A 25,857-nucleotide genomic window follows, 5' to 3' on the forward strand; every position below is an offset into this window, starting at 1 on the left:
TTGACTCAACTCATAGAACAGGCTGTTTCTGACTGCAGCTCCCTTGAAGAGGCTTTTTACAGTCCCAGATGAGAATCTCTGTGCTGTTTTGCATTGTCTCTATGCCCACTGAAAGCTTACAGCCAGGTTAAACTCACTCTGTCTCCAAATTCTGCAGCTATGCCAGGTTTGTATGTTTGATCTTGGCTTCTAAATAAAAGCCTCTAATGGTTAATAGAAAAAGTTTTTCTCTAAACTGCACAGACTAGAAGCGGATAATAAATTGATTCAGCTTGATATTAAAAGAAATCTAGACTTTATAGAAATAGATTTTTTCAGAGCAGATACAAATCTCTAATCTACTAATCTATCCACTCTACATGTTCACCATTTATCCATACATCCCTACCTTTTAATACAGAAAATCTACTCAGCTGTGCACCGCACCTTTCTAATGTAACAACAGCCTAGTTAAGGAATAAGGAGGATTTTGAGATTTTTTTTGCTTGTGACAGTTTTTTCCACAGAAACATGGCAACGACAGTTATTGACTTACCACTGGCAGGGAAGTAGCATGGAATATAAGGCCAGTTTCTGTCTGACATTTATTGCTCAAGTATTTTCCCATCTGCAATAATCCCATATAAAACTTTACACTTACCTCTGGTCAAATCAAAATGTTGATGTTGAAACACAGTATTTCCAAATTAAAAGTTGACAACTTTAATGGGTTGCCAGTTGAACAACCACTTTGAAGGTTTTCTTTGTCTTAGCACTGTGGTGTTGTGGAAGATAGCAGTATACATGTTACCTTCAACACCAATGGCAAAAAATACCAACACAAATTTACTCCATAATAATAATATTTTCATTGTCACAATTTACAGCAAGACTTTAGTTTATAATTCAGTTCTATTTGTGAGCCCTGGGTTGTGGGTTAAAGATCACAATGGGTGAGACCCTGCATGATGCAAGGTGTCACATTGAGTCTGTGCCATTTCCTCTTGGCGCTCGTTTGACACCTCGTTTCTTGAGGTGTGAGTGTTGGTGACGCACACCATGTGCTATACATAATTTTCATGGTCTTTGATACAAGAATCATGCAGCACTCTCACAGCCCAGTGTGCACTTGTTCTGCTTTTTCAGTTCATAGATAATTGAACAGTGAAGATCAGTGGAAATGGAGAGTAAATATTTAAGCAATACTGAGGCTACAAAAATTAACTTAATTAGCAAAAGCTACAAATCTTTTTCCTACAAGCCCAATGACAGTTTTTGAAGTGCTAACTCTGACACTGCACCATCACAGGCTGTCAAACTCACCCTTGTTCGTGTGTACGTGTACGAGGGTGCAGGGTATGCACAATCTATATAAATATTATCATGCTCCACTAAATGTACCCAAACAAACTCTAGCCAGGACGGCAGTTATCTAAACAAACCAGAGGTGACATCCCTCTCCACAGCTTTTAAACCACAATGGTTAAGCCCAACTGCAGTAACCTTGGGTTTAAAATTAGTGTTGGCTTTCAATTAACCATAAATATGTGTACTGTGGTTCTGAGATGAATTACTTGAGAACTGTTAGCACCAATCATATGTGTAGAGCATCCATCCATTGTATTTAATGAGCTGGGGCATCTCTGACCCCAAACAGAGGTAATGCATCATTTTCTAGAGCAGACTTCTAAAACATTTCATCATTTCAAAAGCAGGTTTCTAAGAAATTCTCATTGAATTAGGGAAAAGTCATGGAGTTTGACAAAAACAGCTGTGCTTGGTCTTTGATTACCCAGCTCCCACCTATTTTTTCCTGAGGTATGTGAGTAATCCTGATCTACACAAAGCCTCTCCTTCCCCCTTTTGTCTGACTCTCACACTCAGGCAGTTCTCTCTCTTTTCTCCTTTTCCACTATCGCTGCTCCTTTTGCAGTAGCAGCAACCGTCCAGCCCAGGATGCAGCATGTGTCTGTGTTCAGCACTGCGTTATTAATGTCTGGCTGTAAGACTGTGTAGCTCTGCCGTAGCTGCAGGCGCAAAAGGTTTGTCCGTACAGACCTGGAGCAGCTTGCGGTCCGTCGCTGTCCTCTACTGGGTCGTGTATGTTTGTTTGTGTCTTGGCCATCTGCACAATGGTAAGTGTAGCGTGTCCTGTGCATAGTGATGAGAAGTCAGATAAGCTCGGCTACACGCACAAGCATTCTGTCACAGAAAATCTCTCGTGGTTTTTACCAATCAGTCTTTTGTTTTTGAGTCTGACATAGACAGTCTGATGCTCTGACCAGCTGTTTATCTTTGTTTCTCCCCCCACTGTGTCTTCTGATCTAGTCCTGTCTTTAATAGGAAAGCTGTGCTTTTAATAATGTGCTAATGACTGTCTGGACTCTTTCTGTCTACTCTGCATGTGTTAGGATTGATATTTTTCTTGGTGGCAGTGTGACTCAGGTCAAAGGGATATACAGTAATGGTGCTGGGGCTTTTTGATCTGTGTGGGACTGCTCCTGGCAGACAGATGTTCCTATAGGTTCATATACAGTATAATGCAACTGGAAACCAGACAGGTTAAACAAATATGTGGCAGAGGAGTATGATTCCCATATGATGGTTGCATCTTGATTGCACATTAGTTAGCACAACGTATGTTTGAGCTGCATGTGCTAAAGTCACTGGCATCACACATGAGTCAGTTGGCAAGGCATCCCATTTGTGTGTGGGTACTTGTGTTGAGGTTTCTGAGCTTTTTTATGTGGCTCTTGGTGTGTTTGGGCATCAAGATTAGAGAAGCGGATTACGTCCAGGAGGAGGAGAACAGATGGAAAGAGAAGGAGGAAGAGGACAATTATGTGTAGTTCATGTTGGAGCCCAGGCCAGTTAGGCACTACCCCAGAAGTCACCACCGCCATCTGTTGAGGGGATACGTAAGTCACAGATTGGCACATATCTGAATCCTTACTAAGAATTAGAAGAAACCGTTGAATTTTACCATTATCATGTAAAACAGTCCAAATGTAAAGGTTAACTTTTTAAACACACTGGTGAAGATCTGAGAGCAGAGACTGATGAGGCCATATGGTGGGAAATCAGCTCTAGTTGGCTCTTACATCTGGGCTTCACAGGTGAAGCCCAGATGTAAGAGCCATGTTTCCTGAGCATGGCTTTGCAGTCAGAGAACCCCGGGGCCATATAACAGTTTTTATCCCCAGTGTTCCGGGAGATTTTTTTTTAACCTTTATAGGTCAGTCTGAGACCAGAGAGCCCTCCTGCTTATTATGCTAACAGCTTCATAACCCTGAGCACACTGGGATATCTCATGTGGTGTCTGGAGTGTCAATCAAAGGTTCTTGTAGGCTCAATTTGGCAGCGGCTGCTTGTCAATCAGTGATGCTGTCAGGACTGTAACAATCTTTGAAGTACAACATAAACAGCTCAGCCACCAGGGAGATGACCCAAGGCGACCCTGGAGGGATGGCAGGGAAACCAAGGCACACCAAGCTTTGCACTTACCAAATACTGGGTCCAGATAAGATGTCATAATCTTGTTAACTTGGGAGGGATGTGTTTGCCTATTGTTTATTTCTCTCCTTATTCTCCCTGAATTTCAAGTCTACAGACCAAAGGGTGTCTGTGTGGTAGGTTCCCAAAACAGTGCTTTCTTTGGGAAGGAGCTGGTACAGAGGATTATTTTCTTACACGCTCAAGTTTTGTTCTGCTTTATGAGAATTTAACACTTTCAAATGATTTGGTCTCACTAGAGTTGTTCCGATACGCATCCTAGTATTGGAAATGCCTCCAATAAATTGGGTATCGGCGACTATGCAAGTCTGTGCACTCATCCGATACCACATAATTTATTGATTAACTTCACAGTTTCACACCTGGATAAAACAGGTGTGCTACTCTAAAAGAGTGGTTGCCAGTGGCTGCACAGTGCAGTTTCTGTGTAAGCTACTGTTTTATACTGGCAAAGAAGAACTGATTTTCGATATTTTGTGTAATGTTAGCTGTTAGCAAATCATCAGCAATATGTTACACTGGAAAGTCCTACTGGTAAGACGGCAGTGTACACAGTATGCAAGGCTTTCTTTTCGAGGAGTGGCACTAGCATCTAGAAATCTAGTGTAGGGATTGTTATTTATTCCTGGAATTTTTTTTTTTTTTTTTTTTTTTTTTTAACAGACCCTAACTAACCCTAACCCTAACAGTCAAATTGGATAATAAAAGAAAGATTCTATGGCATTGATGTAACTGCTCATGTTTTACAAAGGGTTTAACCTGAGCCATGCTGTACAACATTGATAGCAACCATATTACATCCATACAGGGTTGGCAGTAAACAGCTTCTTTGGTCAGTACATTACCAAAGATATTTCTAGTATCAGAGACATAATCTGCAACACTGTACATTGTAAATCATTCCTCCTCCTATCTTTAAAATCTTGTCCCAAGACACAGATTGTTGTTAACAGAAACACCCTCAGGAGGCCTGTGGTTTGGGAGAACATGGTATTAAATGTAAAACCTTACAAACCTTTTCACAAGGTAAACTGTGTTTATAAAGCACTTTTATCCTAATTCTCCTTATTGTTACAGGGCTCTGAGATCAATTTGAGTTATAATTCTATCAACAAAATTACATTTGCATTATGACATTAAACAATACTTTGGAAGATGAAGCTTTAATTTGACAAAAAAAGGCTGATAATGTTAATGTAGTAGTAAAGCTGCAAGTTGTTCAACTTCACACATTATCTCACAGGCATGTGTTTTTCCTGCAGTCAAACTTTTTTAAAGCATATTGCACATGATGTAATAAAACGTCAACCTCCAACATTGCCTGCCCTGGAGACTTCCAACTGCAGTTTCTTAATCTGCTGTTGCAAAAGTGATGAATCTGAGAATAGTTTAACTTTGTGTTTGTTTCCACTCCAGTGGCACTTTTTGGCAAAAAAGGAAACCCAGTCCAGACTCTGATGTCATTTCTCTTATTGAATCTGTTCAAGACACAATGCCAACACTGTTTCAGCAGATCTACGGCTCTTACTTTAGACTTCACCCTCTCCAATAGCATTGTGATAAGGCCCAGCAGGAGCCAAAAATCACACAAGGTGGTTTTGTGTTCATGTAATGTGGGAGTTAGACAGGCTGGAATTCAGTGCTACAGAAGTGAGGCCACACAACAACCCACTGACTTCCTCTCACCAGGGCAAGGAGAGTTCACCATCCAGCAGATGTTGGCCTTGTTTTGTCTGCTTTTCGCCTTTTGTCTCACAGGTGTTGGTTTTTCTCAGTAATGTATGGTTGCAACAGACCAGTCTAAATAACATTAATAGCACTTCTTAAACATAAGATCCTACTCGTGCAATTTATTCTGCAGTTTCCTCATGGTTCCATATTTGGTTTGTTTAGTAATCTGGGAGTTGGTGAACGCTAGCAGACATAATAATGGCTGAGAATAATGGCTGAGAATAAACAGTATTAGTAATTAAAATGCCCCTGTCTCTATCAGAGGTGGTGGAATAACATGCACTTACTGAGTTCAGAGGAAACCAGATCCTTTGTTGTGGCTTCTGAAGTGTAATTTCAGCGCCTTGTGTGTGCTGATTCTGGTAAGTCCTAAACCAGCGTGATATTTTAAATAATTCTTTCGTAACTTAGCCAGGTTGCATTATACTATCCATGCCACTGCTAATGATGCAGTTCAAACTTCTCAAACTGTTGGAAAAGATTACAAACAGAACAGCCCCCCCCCCCGCCCAACAAAAAAAAAAGAGAGAATACAGTTCATATGGCCATAATTGCTCTTATTTTCTGCTGTTTTCCCTCTGATTTGTTGTGCATGTGTTTTATAGATCTCTCACTAAAGGAATTTGAAAAAACTGTAGCTAATATGAGACAAATTTCTGGCCAGTTGGAAAATCACACTCTGCAGTCCCAGCTGGTGTGAATCCATGCGGGTCAGTGGAGACACAGGCTGGACAAGCCACAGGTGACAGCATCTGACCATATGCAACACATAAATCTGGAGGTCTATCAACATAGATACAGCCCTCCTAAATTCTTGCAAACCTTTACATGACTGTAATATACTGAATGATTGAAATGAATTCAAATGGACAAAGGAATTCCTTGTATTTAATCTGCAAATGTCCAGTGGAAACTCCCCCTCCAAAGCCACATGAGCCATTGTTGCAGCATGCCACCTATTAAGAGGAAAAAACAAAGTGAGAAAATGCTTTAGCGCCCTTCCAACAGGAATCTCTCTGTGTCAGATAAAAAGCCTTAATTGAATGGAGGAGGAAGTGTAGGAAGTGTAAGTTCAGCAGATCCAGCATCTCCTCGTTCCTTGCTATTGTGGAACAATATTTATGTTCCTGCAAAGGTGGTGGATATCTGCTTTAGAAGGGCGTCAGCGTCCACTTCATGTTACTGTACTGTTTAGACGTTTCATCCAGTTTCTCAGACAGCTCCAGAGAAAATGTGCAGTATATCCAATTCATACTTTCTGCATATTTCCTGTCTGCCTACAACACAGGTTTTCATTCTTTCCTGGATTTTCCCGCTGAGTGTTCACATGTACAAAATCATCCCACTGTAGACAAAGTCACAGGACTGTTCATTCTGAAGGTGAAAGTTGTCCTCGTGTTCAAGCCTGATGTGTACAGTTTTCATCTACCTGCAGAACAACACCAATAAATAAATGACTGTATTTGCCTGAGTGCCATGTAATGATTCTCTCATTAGAGTCCAGGGTTTCAGTGGAATTGGATTGTGATGATGATTATTTCAGGGAATTTGTAATTGAAGTCTCACAAAGTGAGTTGTGAAAGTTTTTGCTTTACACATATGATGAGTTTTGATTTTTGGTAAAATGCATATCAGCACATATGTTAATGTTGAGGTTGTAAATAGGCCCCAGCAGATTTTCACATGTCACAGTAGGAAAACCACAGCTGTAAATAATAACATTAGCTGGATTCCATTTAGCTACTTCAGTGCCAGGGCCCTGGTGTTCTGCATGTTGTAATACTGTCATGTTTAACTGGGGCACCTGTGCTTGACCTGCTACTAAAAGTCAGAATGTCTGCTCTTTAAAAGGCCATATGCACATACAGTACTGTGCATGTCATGCAAGGACTTTTATACACACCTACAGCAAAGTCAAGCTGTTTCCAGTCATGAGCAGCAGGTGGCACTGCCCTCCCTCTGTTATCTGTCCCATAGTGCAGTGGTTTTCAACATACGGCCCGGGGACGCCCAGGGGTCCTTGATGGGGTTCCTGGGGTCTCCAGCAAAAAGGGGGATAATTTAATTTCACTATAATTCCATTAATAAGTAACACAATGACAGAGTGTATGACTATATTGCTCATGGGTTTCAAACACTTTCTGTAATACAACATCTTAAAGCAAAAATCTCATCAGATGGGAGACCCTGAGACAGAATGAAATCCTGCACTTATACAGCTTCGTACACATAACACAAAGTCATGTTTTGTGCACATGCAGTTAGTCAGTCAGTTCTCTGGTTTGTTGGCTAGCTCTTGGACATTTTTGAATACCATTGTGTGTTGGCTGCTGGTCTGTGTGCTGTGTCTTTTATCAGGAAACCCATTCCAGCCTTGCTGACCCCGAGCCAGACAACCTGACAATATAAACATGGACAAAGAGACATTTTAATTAGGACCGGCATCCACAGTACCATAGACAGCACTTTACTGTAGTGTGTGATGTCTTCATGTACATTGTGTGTGTGTGTGTGTGTGTGTGTGTGCAGGCCAACACACTAGTTAGTGTATGTGTGTGCAGTCTGAGATTGTACATCTAAAGCTGCCTTTCCCTTGGGCACTGTCAGCCCTTTCAGACGGTGCATGATAATCACCCATCATGATGAGGGCCAGCCAGAGAGGATTAAAGCAGACCCTCAAACACCATCTTTCCTTACAGGAAGTAACGTCTCCTGTCTGTTAGTCTACGTTTTTTCTGCCCCCTCCCACTCAGACCAATCCAGTGCATGTGTCACATTAAATGGAGGTTTAAGTGAGATTTGCCTGCTGTGTGGTTTGTAAGACTGGCGTGTCTGTTGACCTGATACTATTTGTGTAACTCTCTGTCTACTACTTATGGTAGTTATTACTGTTGTATAAATTGGCACACTTGCAGTGAGAGCTATTAAGATTGGGATTATGTTACATTTAGGTCTTCCTCCCATCGGCAGAAAATGAATTCTCAGCTGAATTCTGCTTCTGTTTTTGCCCCCCCCCCCCCCCCCCATGTTAAACCAAAATGCTGAAGATGAGATCCCAGCCCAGACACAAGCTGAGCTTTTCAAACTTGATCTCTGTCTTCGTGCCATAGACTGCGTCAGGCTATGATAGGTCACTTGGACTGTCACAGTCTGTTTAATGTAGGAACACACTCATGAGCTTTATGTCACTCCCGCTTGACTTTGTACAAGGCAGCCAGTATCCAGCTTATACTCACTGAGACCATTCACTTCTGTACAAAACTCAAAGCAATAACTTAATCACAAAATCCTAATTCCTTAAGAATGAACGAGTATTATAAGACTTGCAAAGCACAGAGATCCATCAAGATTAATGAAAAAGCTTTGTGCTGTGGCCCACTTTGTGTGTGTCTGTGTGTGTGTTTGGGAGAGAGAGAGAGAGAGAGAGAGAGAGAGAGAGAGACAGAGTGTATATTAGATGAAAAGATTATTTGTAGCATGTAGGCCACAAGTCACGTCTACTCACTATGGACACACACACACACACACACACACACACACACACACACACACACACACACACACACACACACACACACACACACACACACACACACACACACATTCTTCTTGTGCCACTCTGGCCCTGGTGCTGCCAGCTGGGAGGTCTGTGGATGTGATAGCCATTGTGAGAAGCTGTGTGCATACTGCTGGTGTCGTCCTCCACACAGACCCCATATCTTTGTATTTTCACCTGATCTGATTGATTTAAAAAAAATTTTTTTTTTAATTCAGTTTTTTATTTATTTCTGAATCATCTGAGACATCAAATCCCTCATTCATGCACATTTGTTAGTGATAAAGATATTGTTTGTGTGTATGTGCATTTATATGTTGAGGTCTCAGGTGTGGTTTTAAGAAAGAGGGCACAAGAGACTTTTAGCAGGGCAACAGGGCAGATGTGGTTGGGCTCCTCACAGAGAAGCAGCTCTGTCAGGATGGCTCTGCACACACAAGCTGCTGCCACTCATTTGCATATCAGCTGCAGACTGGCCAAAAGTCCAGAGCAGGGTGGAGCTATTGAAATGCTCCAGATGCAGTGTGACAGGGTTCGAAGGTGTACCCATTTAAAAAAAGACCTCTCCAGACCAAGTGAGGGGGGGGGGCATACATAGAAAAAACCTGGATGCCATCTGATTGGTGAGGCAAGGAAAATAGGTGTGCTTATGTAACGCAGGGTGCTGTGAAACTAAAGAAGTGACACTCAGACTGAGGAGCTTTCCAAGGCCTTTTCACTGCTTTCTGTCTCTTGTTTCTGCTGTCTGGTGAAACTAAAGGAATACCGCGGGTTGTGAAGGGATAATATGGCGGCAAATTCAGAAATTACCAGTGATACAGAGGTACGAGCTTGTTGCTTTCCTTCTGGCTAACTCTATAATTAAGATTGTCTGTGTCTGTGTGTGTTACCCGCTCTCTATTTTTGCCTAACCTACAGTCATCTGCGGCTGCACGATCCCGCTGTACATAAACAGAGTTGTATGTGCAGTTTAGAGTATCCTCACGATGCCACACACAAGCTGGACCATTCACATGAATGCATGTGACCAGGCTTCGCTTTGTGCAAAAATATGATTTTGCACAAGTAATGACAATTTTCTGCTAAGCTGCTGAAAGAATGTAGAATGTCCACATGACCGCAGAACACATTGGAGAGCTTTTCCCTGCTGTCAGTTTGTAAGATGTTAAAACACACATATTGATTAGGTGTGACAGCTTAATGCATTGAGTGTGGTGAGTGTCTGCCTGCATGCACCTTTAGGGTACTGGCATCTTTTTTTTTTTTTAACTTTCTTTGACTTACATACACTGGTATGGCAGACAGAAACTTTAGTCTTAATTGTGTTTTATTTTGCCTTGAATATTTGGAGTTTTGTTCAGGTGTAAATTTGCATGAGCTCTATAGCTATGGGAGTGTGTGGTGAGAGGGGGAGGGGTTATTTCTGTCTCTCTCTCTGCACTGAGCCAGCATCACACAGAGCCCTGCTATAACTATCCAAACAACCACAGCATTCACACAGAGCGCACATGGCTCACTTCACCACCTGCTACTGGCCTCGCCACAAGGGAAAACCTCACTGGTATTCAGACTGTGCGTTCCATAACATTCACTTTTTAAGGAGGAATAAAGATAGAGTATTGTCTCTGGAGTGAATAACCGTATTTATTTTCATGCTGTTTGTTGAAAAAGATCACAATGTGTATATAGTAGTAAAAGCAACCCAAGCATGTGGACCGTCTTCCATACTTTACCAGCATACAGTTAAGTAAGCAATCCTGCCAACCAGGGTGAAGTTTGCCAAGAAAAAATTATTTAGCATTCATTGAATAATGGCTTAGTAATTATTGTAGCTGGATTATAAACGACTCTGTCAAAAGCATTTCCTCTGGTGCTGAAATCTCCTTTCATCATAGAAGGTCAACAACAACATGCCGTATAGTTTCTTTATGACTTTTGGCTGCATCTGATTGCATTTCCCATGTCATACATGGAGCATTTGAAGTGGGCTATCCCATGAGAGCCGTGTTTCATGCAACAAATCATCATCCATCAGCACTGTGGCAGCCAAACCCACTACCACGTTCCAACAGTAACAAAGCAGCGTAGTCAACCACACAACTTTCTTATGTTGAACTGGGTTTTATGTTCTTTAGCTGTTTCTCAGGGACTGTGCGGGCCAGCGGTAAAGACTGTAGTCCCATCATAAAATATGTCTCTCTGACATACTCAAGAGGTTACCTTTCTTACAGTGGTCCCCTTGACTGAAAGACTGCAGAGGACATTATTTGTTTCTGTTATTGTAGAGCAACCTGCCATTTGCCTCTGACCGCTTATTAAATTTTATTAAAATGATTGGATGCATTGGTCCCAACTGTATATGCAATAAAGAAATTGTATATGCAATTTGTGGTCAAATTGTTGCTCTAGTTCCCCTACTACTTATTTTACATAATAAACAGGACATTCCAGGCCAACATCTCCACCAGAGAGGAGATCTTACATTGGGCACAAGCTGGAGGTCAGCATGACAGTCAGAGGCATCAATACACCACAAGTGCATTTTTATCAGTAGTGCAGGAAATGCCAAAGAAGCAGCTGTTGACAAAGTAAGATATATTGTCATTACCAAAGGCTTAATGTTGCTGTCCACATACCATTGTTTAATTTCCCCTCTCTCATTTATTTGGCTATGCAGAATCTGTGAATGATTTTTTATGTAATGTGAGGAAGTCTTTAAAGCCAAGTGGGCTTGAATTGTTCTATTGTATATGAGGGCTTATTTGTCCCAAAGTAGTTCCTGAGCCTCTGCTTTTTGAAGGCATTTCCCGTCATGTGTCTCACTCAGGGGCCACAGCTGCACATGGACCTGAACCAGCCTCACTGTATGTTCACCTGGACTGAGACTCCCAGTGGCATCACTGATGATAAAGTTTACTGATTGATTCAGTATATTGCTCATGATGAACTGACCCTCAAGAGAAACTGAAATGTCACTTGGGCCAATTATGGAAATAATAATTGGTTCAGGTCTCAGCTGAGACTTGTTCCAGTGGGAGACTGTGTGGTAGTCTAATGAGAGTGTGAAATTGATGTCAGAGCCCATTAGGTTTTATTCTAGTCATAGAAGATTGTTTTCGCATCATCTAATTAATATTGCATAATGGGAGGACATTTCTGTAAATCCTACACAAAGGTAGGCCTCAGTGTTAGGTTGTAAAAGAGGTCAGGGTGTTTGGGTGCTCTTTTGTTTTTGTTCTTTTTATGAAAGGAATAATGTTGGGATTTGTCACTGTACATGGTGTAGCTTCTCTGTCCAGTCAATCATATGTTCTATTCTATTCATGAGCATATTGATTTATCTGCTACACACACGATACCCTGACTTTGGTTTTCTGTAGACTACAGTCATGCTATTCAGCTTCAACAGGCTGACATTTGAGAAATACCTGCCAATGAGACTTTTTGGAGGGAATTCTTGCTGATCTCAGTATCTTTTTAAAACAGAAACATTTGCCAATATTCAAAGACACTATATTTAGCACTTTCTTAGGCCATCAGTCCATCCTGCACACTTCAATTTGAAGAGTCAGGCTTCCACCTGGATTGCGCCGGAACTTTGGAAAACTGGAGTTAAGGGAGTGACGCAAAAGAGCAATTGAGTGGGATTAAATTCATGCAAAGGATCAAGTACTGTTGCCTCTGTGTGACAGCAGAAACTCAAACGGCTTAAGAGTTAGGATCTGGACTAATGGAAATAGTTGCATGTGGAAAAAGGACACACTGTAAAATCAGATCAAATCTCTCTCCTTTGTTGAACTTCTAAGATTACTTAAGTGTAATAATTTCCCATATTGCTTTTCTTGAAGGAGGGAATAGGAAGACAAATGTCAAACCCTTGAGCTTTTCCTGCTTCACACAGCTGTGTACCACCAAGCAGCTCTGATTGGACAGTCTGTCTTACTGGAAAGCATGATGTCATCAGACTACTCTCCATAACAAACACCTTTGTTCTTGAGCTGTGTTAATCTCTGTTCATCTTGTTCATCTGCTTTGTCGTGAGATTAATTACAGCTTTTGTGTGTTTTTTCTTCCAACTGACTCAAGCTGATTAAATATAGAGCTTAAGAGTAGAGGTGCAACGATTGGGCAATTAATCGCTTACTCAATCAACAGGAAATCTACTGGCAACTGTTTTAGTAAGTGAGTAATCATTTTAGTCATTTTTAAGCAAAAATGACAAACATTCCCTGGTCCCAGCCTCTCTAACAAGAGAATTTCACGCTGCTTCTTGTCATACACAATAGCAAGGTGAATATGTTATATCAGGCGTTTTTTACCACTGTGTGGCATTTTACAGACAAAACAATTCATTGATTAATTGCAAAGATAATGATCAGATTAATTAATAATTAATGAAAATAATAATTGTTGGTTGCAGCCTTAATTAAGAAAAACTTCATGTTTTTGGCCACTCGTGCAGCTAGACTGGGGTAGAAAAAAGAAAGATCACATTTACAATGACATACCTTCCCTATTGCATGCTTTAAAGCCTTTGGAGCTGCAAGCGTTTTTTTCCAAAGACTTTAATATCAAGGATAATCACATCATGGCCTGATGACCTGGCTGGTTCAGTGGGAGAGGAAAAAGTTGCACCTTGTGCCAGTTTTGACTTTGTCCCTTTGCTTTTCAAAGCTGCTTTAGAGTGCTTAGTGGAAAGTGAATCTATTACCTGCACAGAGTAAGGACTGCACCATCACTTAGATTTGAAGACAGTGTAACCAGACAGTATGTGCAGCTTAGAGAAGAAAACTGTGACCCAGCTCTGAAGCTAGGGTCATGTTCAGAAATGCTTAGGTAAGTGATTGGACTTCTGACTTTGATGAAAAGCATAGGCACGCTCCATTAGAAGAAAACAACAATGTAATTGTAAGTTTTGCGTTTATAATGTGCACACAAAAAATGAGGGAGGAGAAATATGTTGCTGTTCAAGTTGTGATGTTTGTCTGTGCGTGTGTGTGTGGAGTAGTTAGTTTAGATTTTGGAGCAACTTGCTGCATATATTTGCATATGAATGAGGGAATCTCCTTAATGCTTAATGTGGTATGTGAAGACAAATATGCTGGAATATAAATAGTTTATAATTAATTCATTTATTAGCTTAATTACTGAACTCATTAGCATAGAAGGCTATGTTTAATATATCATTTGTAATTATGATGGGGTGTTAAGCAGCTCAAAAGGCTCATCTTACAGTTTAGTGGGTACACAGGTTACCCTTGCTTTATAGTGTGTTCTTTTCAGTTATATTTCTATTTATTATCTACTTTTAGTATTTGTGTTGTTGGAGTGACCATCAATGTTGGGAATAACTTTTGATTACTTGTTTAAATAATTTTTCAAAATAAAATGCCAAATGTTCCGCTGTCATGGATGTGAAATGTTTTGCTGTTTACAGCTCAAAGTTTTAAGTAGATTGAGCATTTGGAGCCTGTACTTGGGTCGGCGAGTAGCCTGTGAGTGGTGACGTGTAGTTCATCAATGCTGCTGATCAGTTCCCCGAGGCACCTCAGTGGCTCGATAGGGCTGAAGGACGCTGTGTCCTCTGGGATAGAGGCATATAAATGCTGGAGCCTCTGGTCTCTGCCTCCTGCTGCCTGCTGGAGTGGGCATGAAGAGCAGTTTACGCAGAGGCAAGAAGAAGAGGCTTTACGCTCTGATAAAAGGTACCACAGGTGAGGCACTGCAAGAGAGGAGGTGAGGCCCTGCATGGTTGTGTTGCAACTTTTATGATCCACTTTTCTGAGGAAGAATTGACTTGTGCTTTAATGCTGTTTCTGTAATGGTGTGAGTTATTATTTTATCAAGATATTACAACTGATATTGCTGATCAGTCAAATTTTATGCACTAAAATTAGTTTTTAAAAAATATGAAACTGAATGATAGAGTGCATTTGTGCTCCAAACCTGTCAGAGCTTTGCGATCGACAGTCTCTTCTATGTAGGTCACAGGATCCACCATCTGGAACATTGATCTCTGTGCTTTGGTTGTAGCACAGGAAAGCAGGTCACTGTTTTCCTAAACTGTGAAACTATCAATTTCTTCTCTGCCCTGAAGCTCTAAATAGAGCATAATTAAAACTGTAGACCTTGGGTGGAGGGCATAGAAAACCAGGAAGGGATGACAGAAAACATTTTTTTAAGGATTACAAGAGAAGCTTTTTTAACTGTAATAGAAGGATATCAAACTTGCATCAGGCTTTTAGTAGTTTCCAGTAAGGATAACATGTGAGGGAATAAGAGCTAAATGAATTCTCTTTGCGCAGAAGTTTGACTCAGTGTGTTTTACTTTGGTTTTCAAATGTTCATTAAACTTTGAATGATTCTCTGCATTATGCAGCTAGGTCACATAGTCTGATCTGCTGGCACTGACATCAGCCGGAGTGGTACATTTTTGGTGGTGCCTGAAACACCAACTAGGAGTAATAATTCTAGGCAGTCCTGTAGCGGCAGGAGGCCAGGTTGGACAGTGGCAACAACCCTGCCCTCAAAATGTCATTATGCATCGGTCAGTCATCTTACTAGTTACTCAACCAAGCAGTTGTTTATCTGCTTTGCAATCATGCCATTTCCGGTGTGTACATGGTCTGTTTCATATGTCCTTGCTTTGCCTTTGTTTAATCATTTAATATTTGTTCCGTCTTCCTTCTTTTCTTCATGTGTGTTGCCTGAACACATTCACTCCTCCCGTCATACCGCTCTCGGCTTGTGAACTTCACGCACCTAATTTCCTCATGGTGGACTTTCTGTGGGTTCTTCTTCCTTCTTGTCTTCCTTGCCATGACCCCCACCCCGTTACCCCCTACCCCCTCCCACCATTTCTCCTCATGCATCCTCCCTTCTGGTTGGAGATTGCAGAATTCACTATTGCCCCAGTTGCAATGGAGGACAGTGACCATGAGGTTCACTCTTCATCAGATGAGCAGGACTCCTGTCCTGCTTCTCCTAATCACAGCAGGGACCATGATGCTGAACAGGTACTGGTGACACCCTCAAAAACTCTAAACTCTACATTTTACTCCCCATCTAGAAAACCATTCTACTTTTGCCCCTCAGCTCATGTATAGTGCATAAACATAACATGAGTGCAGAGTCAGAGAATGGCCCTACAGCTGATTTAAATGCACTCATTGCTTTCTGAGGGTCACTGCATTATTTATCTTTATGCTCGACTAGCCATGAGGCTTACTGTATGTCTGTGGGACTTGGAAGGCTGTGGTAACAGGAGTCCAGAGTATGCACAGCAGCTTACAATTCGGCTGAGTATCCTCTTACAGGAAAAGCTTTACTTTGTTATTTTTTGTTTTGACAGCTTAGTGTTATTACGTCTGGAAATCTGGAAATGAAGAATAAACCATGTACCTAATGACTGATATCATTGTCAAATAGCAATCATAAAGAAAGCCTTTTTTTCACATAAGTCCTGCAAAATTTATGAAGTGACCAGAAGATGTAGGAAAAATTGATGCTATATTACTCCCTGCTTCTTGAAATGCACAATTACATTTATGCCCATTAAGGCTCATTGAATGTGAGGTTCACAGAAATACCACAACATACAAATCCACAGAGATAAATGGCTGGTATCATTGTTCACCTCTAACCAGATCAGTCCTCATTAATAATGATGGAATTTATTTACCAGCTGAATCGCACCTTAAATGTCGCCTGTCTCTCATTTCACAATGTTTATTGTTGCCTGGAGTGTAAAAACTCATCAACATGTATTCTAAGAAGTTCATCCATTTTCTCATTTATTTGTATCTTGTATTTATCTGTATCTTTATCTTGTCTATGAGACAATGGTAGAGAAGCATCTTTTCAAATCAACGTTTGCGTCATTTCAACACTGAGATTACATTTTACCTTTACCTCAGCATCTTCTCTGACAATATAAGTGGACACTTTATCTTTGTCAGACTTTTCTTTGTTTCACTATGTGATTTCCACTTAAAATCCCTTTCTCTGCCTATTTGCAATGAATATTCAACACTGTAAATTTTGTCATATCTTTTCGTGAGTCTGTCGGTGTCTCCTCTATAAAATTTAAAACCAAGAATTATTTTCCATTACCATAAAATGTTATGATCATTTCTAAAAGTGTGCATTTTCTGGTCCCTGGATCTCTATTCTTTCCCTTCTACATCGGCACTGTACCTTTCCTCTTCCCTCTACCTATCTTTGCCTCCACCTTCTATTTTTTTCCAACCTCCTTTCCGCACCGCCTCATCCACCCCCCCTCAACCATGACAACTCTCTAGCATTCGAGCCATTCTGACGACTCAGAGGTGGAGAACATTATGCAAGACCCTCACCACCAAGGAGGGCATGGCCACGGCCACCACCACCATGACCACAAGCACCACCATCACTATCATGGCCCTGAGCCTCATCATGCAGACAGGGAAGCTGAGGGCGAAGACCGCCCCCACACCCCATCTTACTTGCAGCCCCCTGTGGCCGGTAGGGCACAGTTGGATTTAGGTTCAGACCCCAGTTTGCCGCAGAGCAGAAGTGTGGAGTTTGACTTGTCGTCCCCCATCAGTCCCTCCAGGCCCAAGAGCCCCTGGGGTCGATTTGACCCTTACAACAATAATGAGGTAACATAAGGGGGTCCGGCTAAGAAACCCAGAGAGGGTAAACAAGATCTGTGTGGTGTAGTTCTGCCTTCAAGGCGAAGTTGGCTGTGTGCTGTAAAGTGCTGAACAGTTCATCGTCAGACTGATTGATACAGTTTATAGTATCTCACAGCTTGTTCAAGATTGGACAAAGTCTTATGTTCTCCTGGTGGAACAGGTTGTGTTTGATAACTCTGAGATGGCAGTGTTGCTTTTTGCTCTTGTTGTGTTGTTGACCTTATTTGTTTACTTGTGTGGAAGTTGACATACTGTGAATGGAACAACCAAATTTTGTGGTTGAGTGAGTGGCTGATAACAGTATTGAAAATGTTTTTACTCATTCATATCTACATGGTAATGTGTCCTTCACCAATGTATTCTTTTACCTTTGCCTGTATTTTTAGGACCAGGACAAGGAATATGTGGGTTTTGCGACATTGCCAAACCAGGTGCATCGCAAGTCAGTCAAGAAAGGATTTGACTTCACACTCATGGTGGCAGGTAAATCTTCATCTGCACATTAGCAGAAATTTGATCTTAAGCCCAGCCTTTAACTTTGAAGAGATTGCTGAACACACAGCCTTTGTTGTTCTTTGTTTGAAGGGGAGTCTGGCCTGGGAAAGTCCACTCTGGTCAACAGTCTGTTTCTTACAGATCTTTACAAAGATAGGAAGCTGCTCAATGCAGAAGGTGAGGAAGCTGCAGATTTTAATACATATTTTTCCTGCTTTGCTTGATAAATATTTGTTCTACAATATATCATGGTTGTTATTAAAAATAGTGCTCTGTTTGTGTCTGTCCTCTAGAGCGAATCACACAAACAGTAGAAATCACCAAACATACAGTGGATATAGAAGAGAAAGGTGTCAAACTGAAGCTCACCATTGTGGACACCCCTGGATTTGGGGATGCTGTGAACAACACTGAATGGTACATATCAAACATCTTCAATGAATAAGATGGCCTCAGTCTAAATTAACCTATTGGTCTCCACAGAGTCCAGCTGTATAACCTCATCCGAACTCTGCTGTGGTTAAAAAGTCATGTACAATAGTGCAGCTGTTGCCTCAGAGACTGAATGTCCCTGTGTATGTTTCTGTTGTAGCTGGAAGTCAGTGGCTGACTACATCGACCAGCAGTTCGAGCAGTACTTCAGGGACGAGAGTGGCCTCAACCGCAAGAACATCCAGGACAACCGTGTACACTGCTGCCTCTATTTCATCTCACCCTTTGGTCATGGGTATGACAAAGCTGCAGTGTTCCTCTAGGGATTATTTAGCCCTCTCTCTCTTATAATGGAGAAAATTAACCCCTTTATCACCGTTAGAGTTTTTTTTTGTGCTGACATTTACATCATAATTTGCCTCCAGATGAGAATGAGGGGGACACTAGTGTTACCATTACCTTCACCTTCCCTAAAAAACATACATCACAGCAGCTTGCACGTTTATTCACAGCCTTTGTTTGGGCACACACAGCCACCTGAGTAATTGAGATGTATCGTAAATATCTAGTGTTTACTTGCAGTGCATTCAGCCCCATAAATTGTTAATGTAGCGGGCTCTTTCCCCAGAGTTAAAGCAGCTCCCTGCTGCCTTCAGGTGAATTTACATCTGGTGCAGCACTTTTGCTCTAATCAAATGTTTGTGCTGAGTGCTGATGTGGTACTTTTCAGCGCATTTGTGCACATGCACTGTTCCACATTACTGCGCTCATTAAGGAACTAATATACCATAAACCTCAAGTAATGCTGCAGTGCAATTTTCAAAGTCATAGTGATGGAGAAATTGCTCCCTCTGTTGATGAGCTTCAGCCATTACTCATCAGATAACACACCGAAAGGTCACTCAAAGAGCAAAGCTTCGCCACCACTGATTGATCATCCAACTTGCCGGAGACATTGTGTTATTGCCTAAGAATTAATGTCAAATTCATGTCTTCACATTGTCAAGATACAATTAGAAATCAGGTCTAAATGAATTCAAAAAATGAATTCAATTGGTTCAAAATCAGGCTAAAAACACACTGGCAGAAAAAGTCACATCGGGATGACTGTTGTCCCTTGTCCCAATGACTGTCTGTCCATCAGCATTTATGGAAATGTCTGTGAACTGTATAGACTCTTTCTAATTCTCTCTCATTTCTGACACAGAGAGAGTACTGTGAATCATTGTGTATGTGTTGTATCTCTTCTAGCCTTCGGCCTTTGGATGTGGAATTTATGAAAGCTCTGCATGAGAAGGTTAACATCGTCCCTGTTCTGGCCAAAGCCGACACACTCACCCCGAGTGAGGTGAAGAAAAAGAAAATCAAGGCAAGAAAGATCTGAATCAATAAACTGTTGATCTGTACATGTGTTTCATCCCATGAATGAAAATGAGATTGCACAGCAGAGATGCATTCATGTTTTCATGAAAAAAGTCTCCTCACACTTTCACATTAGAAAGATTTATTCACTCTGTACTCTCTCCTACCTGTGTCTCCCTGCAGATCAGAGAGGAGATTGAGCAGTATGGTATCAAGATATACCAGTTTCCTGACTGTGACTCTGATGAGGACGAAGACTTCAAGCAGCAGGACCACGAGCTAAAGGTGAGAGCCAGAGCTGCGAGGTGTCTTTTTCTCTGCTCTTTCTTTCCACTCTCTTTTCTACATTCTGGGGTCTGCAGGCTGTTTAAGTCAGTAGGGTAAGGGTGAACAACCAAATGTGAACTGGAGTTTTTGCATTTGTACTCTTGCAGTGTAGGGGGGAATACACACAACATCATCTGAAAACACCTGAAATCTGGATGCTCACATGGATCTCTCAACAAGCATAAAAACAGATATAGTACTAAGAGCAAGTATAACATAATAAATGTATACATTTTTCATTAGATTTTGCAGGATTACATTTTTTAGACACAAAATGATCATTATGTTAATCACATCAAAGAGGTGATCCAATTATGTAATGTAGTGATGTTAAAATAAATATACAGACCATGTAATACATGACCTTGGTGGTCAGTCCACTACTCACTCTCTCCATCCCTCTCACATCATATGCTGGCAGTGAGGACACAGTGTGCTAGTTTACCTCTCGTCGCTTGTGATCTTCAGTAGCCTCTCATAAAAGCATTGTGTTGCACTGAGCAATGAGAATAAAAGATAGAAAACTTCAAAATATTTATGATGAGGTTTGAAGATGAAGTAGTGTTTAAGAATTAATTATTAATTAACACTCCACATAACATTAAACAGAGATTAGGAAGAAAAGAAAATATGTTGTAGGGAGCAGGACAAAGGCACTGAAGAGGCAAGTGTGGAAAGAAAAAATAAAACCGACAGAAACACATCTGCACTGCACCACTCAGTCCTGCACCAACCGACTCATCTACACCCTCCGCTGCCAGATATTTTTGAAACACCCTTTTAATTTTATGACCCTCTCTGTTCTCCCCAAAAGGAAAGCATTCCCTTTGCAGTAATTGGCAGCAACACAGTGGTGGAGGCCAAAGGGAAGAGGGTGCGGGGCCGTCTGTACCCCTGGGGGATCGTAGAAGGTAAACCCATTCTCCAAATCCATTACAAGTTTGATTTGTAGTAACAGAATATAAAAAAATCATCAGGATTATTTGTAGCATCTTAAGCCTTCAGAGACACAACGTACATTTTGTATAGCTGCTAGTGACAATGACAGTGATTATGTGTGTTCATTGGTCTGCATGGCAGTAGTGAATCAGCAGTTTTTTTCAAGAACTTTAAATATATTGTTGAAAGTGAACCTCGCACTGTGGTTTGCAGTGGAGAACTCGGCACACTGTGATTTTGTGAAGCTGCGCAACATGCTCGTTCGCACACACATGCAAGATCTCAAGGACGTGACCCGGGAGACCCACTACGAGAACTACAGAGCCCATTGCATCCAGAGCATGACCCGCATGGTCGTGAAGGAACGCAACCGCAAGTATGCTCACAATGAAGCAGGGGACACACCAACACACAGAAACACCAAACTACACTCTTTGTCTTTGGGTGGATTTCACACATAGATTTAAGGTGTAGAAGAATTAATATTAGCCATCCAGGTAAAGATAGAGATAATAAAATAATCATATTTTTTTAGGGAGGTAGTGATTTTTAGGTTTTATTTCCTCAAAGATGTAATCATTACTTGTTTCATTCACAGCATTTCATTGATCTGATTTTTATCCTTACTTTTCAGTGTATTTAATGGGTAAGAGTTTTTTCCCAAATTTATCCTCACAGGCACATACAATCATCTGGCGTTTTTGATATAATGTGTTAATGAGGTTTGTCAACAGCATTAGTTAGACAGAGTTCAGCAGCTGATTACACGTCACTTAGTGCCTGAGGCAGATTTTAGTTACCTTACATGTTGTGTGTGCAGATTATAGTTTTGAGCTTGTGATGATTGTGATCAGTAGAGACTCAGCCATGAAATCAGCCACAGCTCTGTTCTTGACCTGATCTCTCCACTAAGACACTGATGCCCGAGCAGCTGCTACCTGGAAGTTATGGAAGTTTGGGGAAATTTTCTTTTTCTGTGTTCAGCATCTTTCAAAGGTAACGCCCTCAGTAGTCAAGTGACAGGCAGTCAAACACAATTACAGCTACTTAATAACATGTCAGAACCAGCTCCACCACAACTCCACCAGCATTTTAGCTTCACCTGTTGTGACATCTACATTAAACACTGTGGATGTAATTTGGTACTGGAATTTGCCTTGTGCCTCTTTCAAAAACCAACTGTAAATATTAAATGTTGAATATCTCGACAACGTGTATCTCTCTGCAGTAAACTAACAAGGGAGAGCGGCACAGACTTCCCCATCCCTGTGGTGCCTGGAGTGGCGGACAGTGAGACAGAAAAGCTCATCCGAGAGAAAGATGAGGAGGTACGGCACGCAGACCATGAACTGGAGTCACATCAGCACCAACATGGTCACGACCACAAGTCTGAACACAGTTCTGACCAGCATGAGCACTCAGACGCTCATCCTGAGCCAGGGAAACACTCAGACCAGACAGAAGATGAAGCTCTCTGAGTGTCTTTAGTTCACAGATTCTAATTAAATATAATCTTTGTATAATGCACACTCAGGTCATGTTTTCTGAAGCTGACAATGAGTAGCCTCAAAAATATGAATTGGTGTTATTATACATTCAAATCTCTACTCCCCTGTCCTCACAAGTCCTCTGGACCTTTGAACTGTGGGTGAAAAAAGAATTTGCCACAGGCTCTTAAAGCATAATTACTGCTATTTTATATGTGCTTCACCTTCTAGCAGCTGTGCACTCGAGGTTACATCCAGTCAACTTTTCACTTTGCACAACACTGAATATGTTGAAAATTTTGCTTTATACCCATCATAAAATGAGAACTTTACCCAGAGAGCAGGAGCCAGCAGAAGTGTCAATCCATGGAGGTCATCACGTATAGAACGTTGCCAGGTTTTTTAACTTTTGGCCAATTTCTATAGCCCCAGATTTAACCTTGTGCTGAGCAATGTTTCAGAGTCACATATTTGAAAAAGCCCTGGGTTAATATACATGTTCCCTGGTTGGTTCAAGACTGCTTCTGCAGTACAAACACCTAAGGAAAGAATTCAACAATTAACTCTAGCAATTATAAAATAAAAACAGTATAAAATATGATATATTTGTTTCTTTGTCAGAAAATCAACAGAGTAGGCACTGGTTAGAAGCGATACTCTTAGAGGAAATATTGTTAGCTGAGATATTACTCCTTCAAGTTCCTAATATTGTAATTCTTCATATACACTATGACCCCAGTCACTGTGATTATTTTCCAGTTAAGGTAACGGAAGATGAGCTGAGCAGGCATTCATCACTGTACATGGTGTTAGTGTTCGTTCAAGTTCTCTCCATCTTCCCCATTAATTAATTTATTTTGTCAAATAAAGTGATCATTTGTCCTCAGTTGTTTTTAAATTTTTTGGTTTGTTTTTTAACCAGTGTTAAAAATGTGGTTAAACATGACTGTAGCATCATACTCTCTCAGTGTGTTGGGAATGTAGAAATGGGTGCTATAGTCAGCTCGTATACTGCACTACACAAAGTACAATCACAGCACATCACAAACAGTACAACTGCTAACAACTAAAATTAACAAGCAAATTATTATGTTGCTTAACTTTTGCCAATTTCCAGCTAATCTAAAAATGATTATAAATTGTAACATTATGATAAAACAAAACAACTACATGAGTTTGTTTTCTAACATAAGATTATAGATAGCAAGCTAAGTGATAGGAGTATATTTTAATATCCTGAAATGCGGCTTTTAATAATATTAAATATTTTGTAGTGTAGGTAAAGAGGAGCCAGTGGTTCCCTGCAGTCTGCCAGCACGGGTCACGTGATCTGGAGACTCATTTCCTGAGTGTCATTGATTTGTTGTCTGTGCAGTCAGGTGTAAATGATTATTTGTAAAAAAAAAAAAAAAAAAAAAAGAAAATGGCTGCACAGCCTGTTGACACGTTCACACTTTGCACAGGCATAAATGTAATAGTGGATGTGTAAAGTGAAGGATGTGCCACATCAAACCATGGTACTTACACTTGTCTCATCTCTTCTCACAGTTGCGACGGATGCAGGAGATGCTCCAGAGGATCCAGGATCAAATGCACACTCAGAAAGACGCCTATTAAAACAGTACACCAGTCAAAGGTGCACGTCTCTCTTTCACTGGGATTTAAAAAAAACACACACACCCAGGAAACCTTTATTCCTCTAGAACATTGATCCCTACGTGTCCACCCTATCACCACTCAACCTCATCAGTAGCACGTTACATATGGAACAGGGACCTGCGAGGAGGTGGTAAGATGATCTGACATTTGCAGTTTAAAGACTCCCTTTATCCTCTCCAGAATCTCATTAATGGCACCATTGCTGCAAAACACTCAACCCTCCTCCACTCCACTGTTTTCTGTTCTGTCAAAAATATAAAAAATGGACAGGTTTGATGTTTGCTTGAACAAATCGGCCTGTAGTTTGATGGGTAGTTCACATATCTGAACTTTATTTAGCCAAATGATCACAGGGTTGTTATTTTATTTTATTTTATCTTTTTTACATGAGGTATTTATGAGGTTTACATCTAAGTACTGGTGACCTGCTCAGATTTTTTATAAGCACGCTTTTCTGGTGCAAGTGTTTATTTTTATTATCCTTATAGGCCAAAATGCATATATACTGTCATAATTTAATTTTCTATATTACACTCATAAACATTTTTTCTACTGTCTTTCATCTTTTACTGAACGTTTTCCTTGTTTTATTTAACTACTCCCTACAACACTGTTCAACATGTATGTTTCATGTAGAGGTTCCAGTTGCTTAATTTGGTCTAATCGTTATACGACGTCTGCATGTTTTTCAAAGTTGCCACCTCCACTGCCTAACAGCATGGATGTTAGCAGCCCTGCTCAATGTCAGCCAATCTTAACTCACATTAGAAACCACCGCTTACTGATTGTCATATCAACATTTAGATAATATAACTTTTTAAATGACAAAGAAGTCCTTTATTATTTGAAGAATTCCCCAAAGTAGAGTCAGTTCATCTCGCTCATGGTTGTATCATGACAGAATTGTAACATGAAGTCACATGTGAGAGCTGATGACACCTATTAGTGGTCAGAGATGGTAAGATAAGACCCTTGTTTTGCGTGAAGTGAGCATCCAAGGGGAAGTGTTGCATTAGAGGCCATGCATTGTATTTATTTTTGCATGTGTTTTGTGAAGGATTGCAGATGTAGTGACCATAAGGTTATTTATGGGCAATGAAAATATGTAGCCACTCAACAGTCAGGGGAAATATATTGAGAGGTGGATTTTTTTTTTGGTTAGTTACAATGATGTCCTCACTTCAAGGGAACTCATATGTTGGATGTGTGCTAACGTTAATGTTTATCTTATAACCAAAGCCTACAATGGTGAATTTAACTTTCCTAAATTTTCCTTTTCTGTTTGTATTGACATGAAGAATATTGTTTTGGAATAACTTATCATAGCAAAGAGCAATGATCAGAATAAGTGAATGACCTTGATTCTCTTGCTAATCCTTTCTATGTTCCAAGTGCAAACCTTTTTTTTTTTTTTGGAAATCAGATGGCTCCGCTGTGTTGTGTGACTTTTGTTTAAGAAAAAAAAAAAAAAAAAGGAAAAAAAATACATTCCTTGAGTCAGGTATTGATTTTTTTTCTTCCTCTTTTCTTAATTTGTTTGTTTTATATTAAATTTGTCTTTTGTTATTCTACTTTTTGGAGTATATTTATGTAATAAATTTATAAATGAAATGCAGATGGAGAGGGCAATATGTACAAATTCTAATATTGTAATAAAATATGAGTATAATTTCATGTCTCCATCACACATTTGGTTTTGCTT

General features: G+C 40.5%; 1 protein-coding gene across 3 annotated transcripts; it reads left to right on the top strand.

Moving 5' to 3' along the window:
• Positions 1 to 1,959: 1,959 nt before the first annotated feature.
• Positions 1,960 to 25,824, top strand: septin4b (septin 4b). Of its 3 annotated transcripts, XM_071497257.1 has the most exons (12): positions 15,677 to 15,795; positions 17,080 to 17,418; positions 17,841 to 17,937; positions 18,040 to 18,126; positions 18,243 to 18,366; positions 18,542 to 18,676; positions 19,633 to 19,750; positions 19,927 to 20,028; positions 20,885 to 20,981; positions 21,223 to 21,385; positions 22,238 to 22,337; positions 24,045 to 25,824. In XM_071497257.1, the coding sequence occupies exons 1-12, from the start codon at positions 15,700 to 15,702 to the stop codon at positions 24,111 to 24,113; spliced, it is 1,527 nt and encodes a 508-aa protein (XP_071353358.1). In that variant the 5' UTR covers positions 15,677 to 15,699; the 3' UTR covers positions 24,114 to 25,824. The 3 variants fall into 3 exon arrangements, with proteins under 3 accessions (XP_071353361.1, XP_071353360.1, XP_071353358.1); XM_071497260.1 differs by lacking the exons at positions 15,677 to 15,795; positions 17,080 to 17,418 and adding an exon at positions 1,960 to 2,114; XM_071497259.1 differs by lacking the exons at positions 15,677 to 15,795; positions 17,080 to 17,418 and adding an exon at positions 9,380 to 9,602.
• Positions 25,825 to 25,857: the final 33 nt, after the last annotated feature.

Source organism: Trachinotus anak, unplaced genomic scaffold (assembly GCF_046630095.1).
Source record: "Trachinotus anak isolate AG129_WGS33_773 ecotype Australia unplaced genomic scaffold, CSIRO_AGI_Tana_v1 ptg000014l, whole genome shotgun sequence".
Taxonomy (NCBI): Eukaryota; Metazoa; Chordata; class Actinopteri; order Carangiformes; family Carangidae; genus Trachinotus; species Trachinotus anak.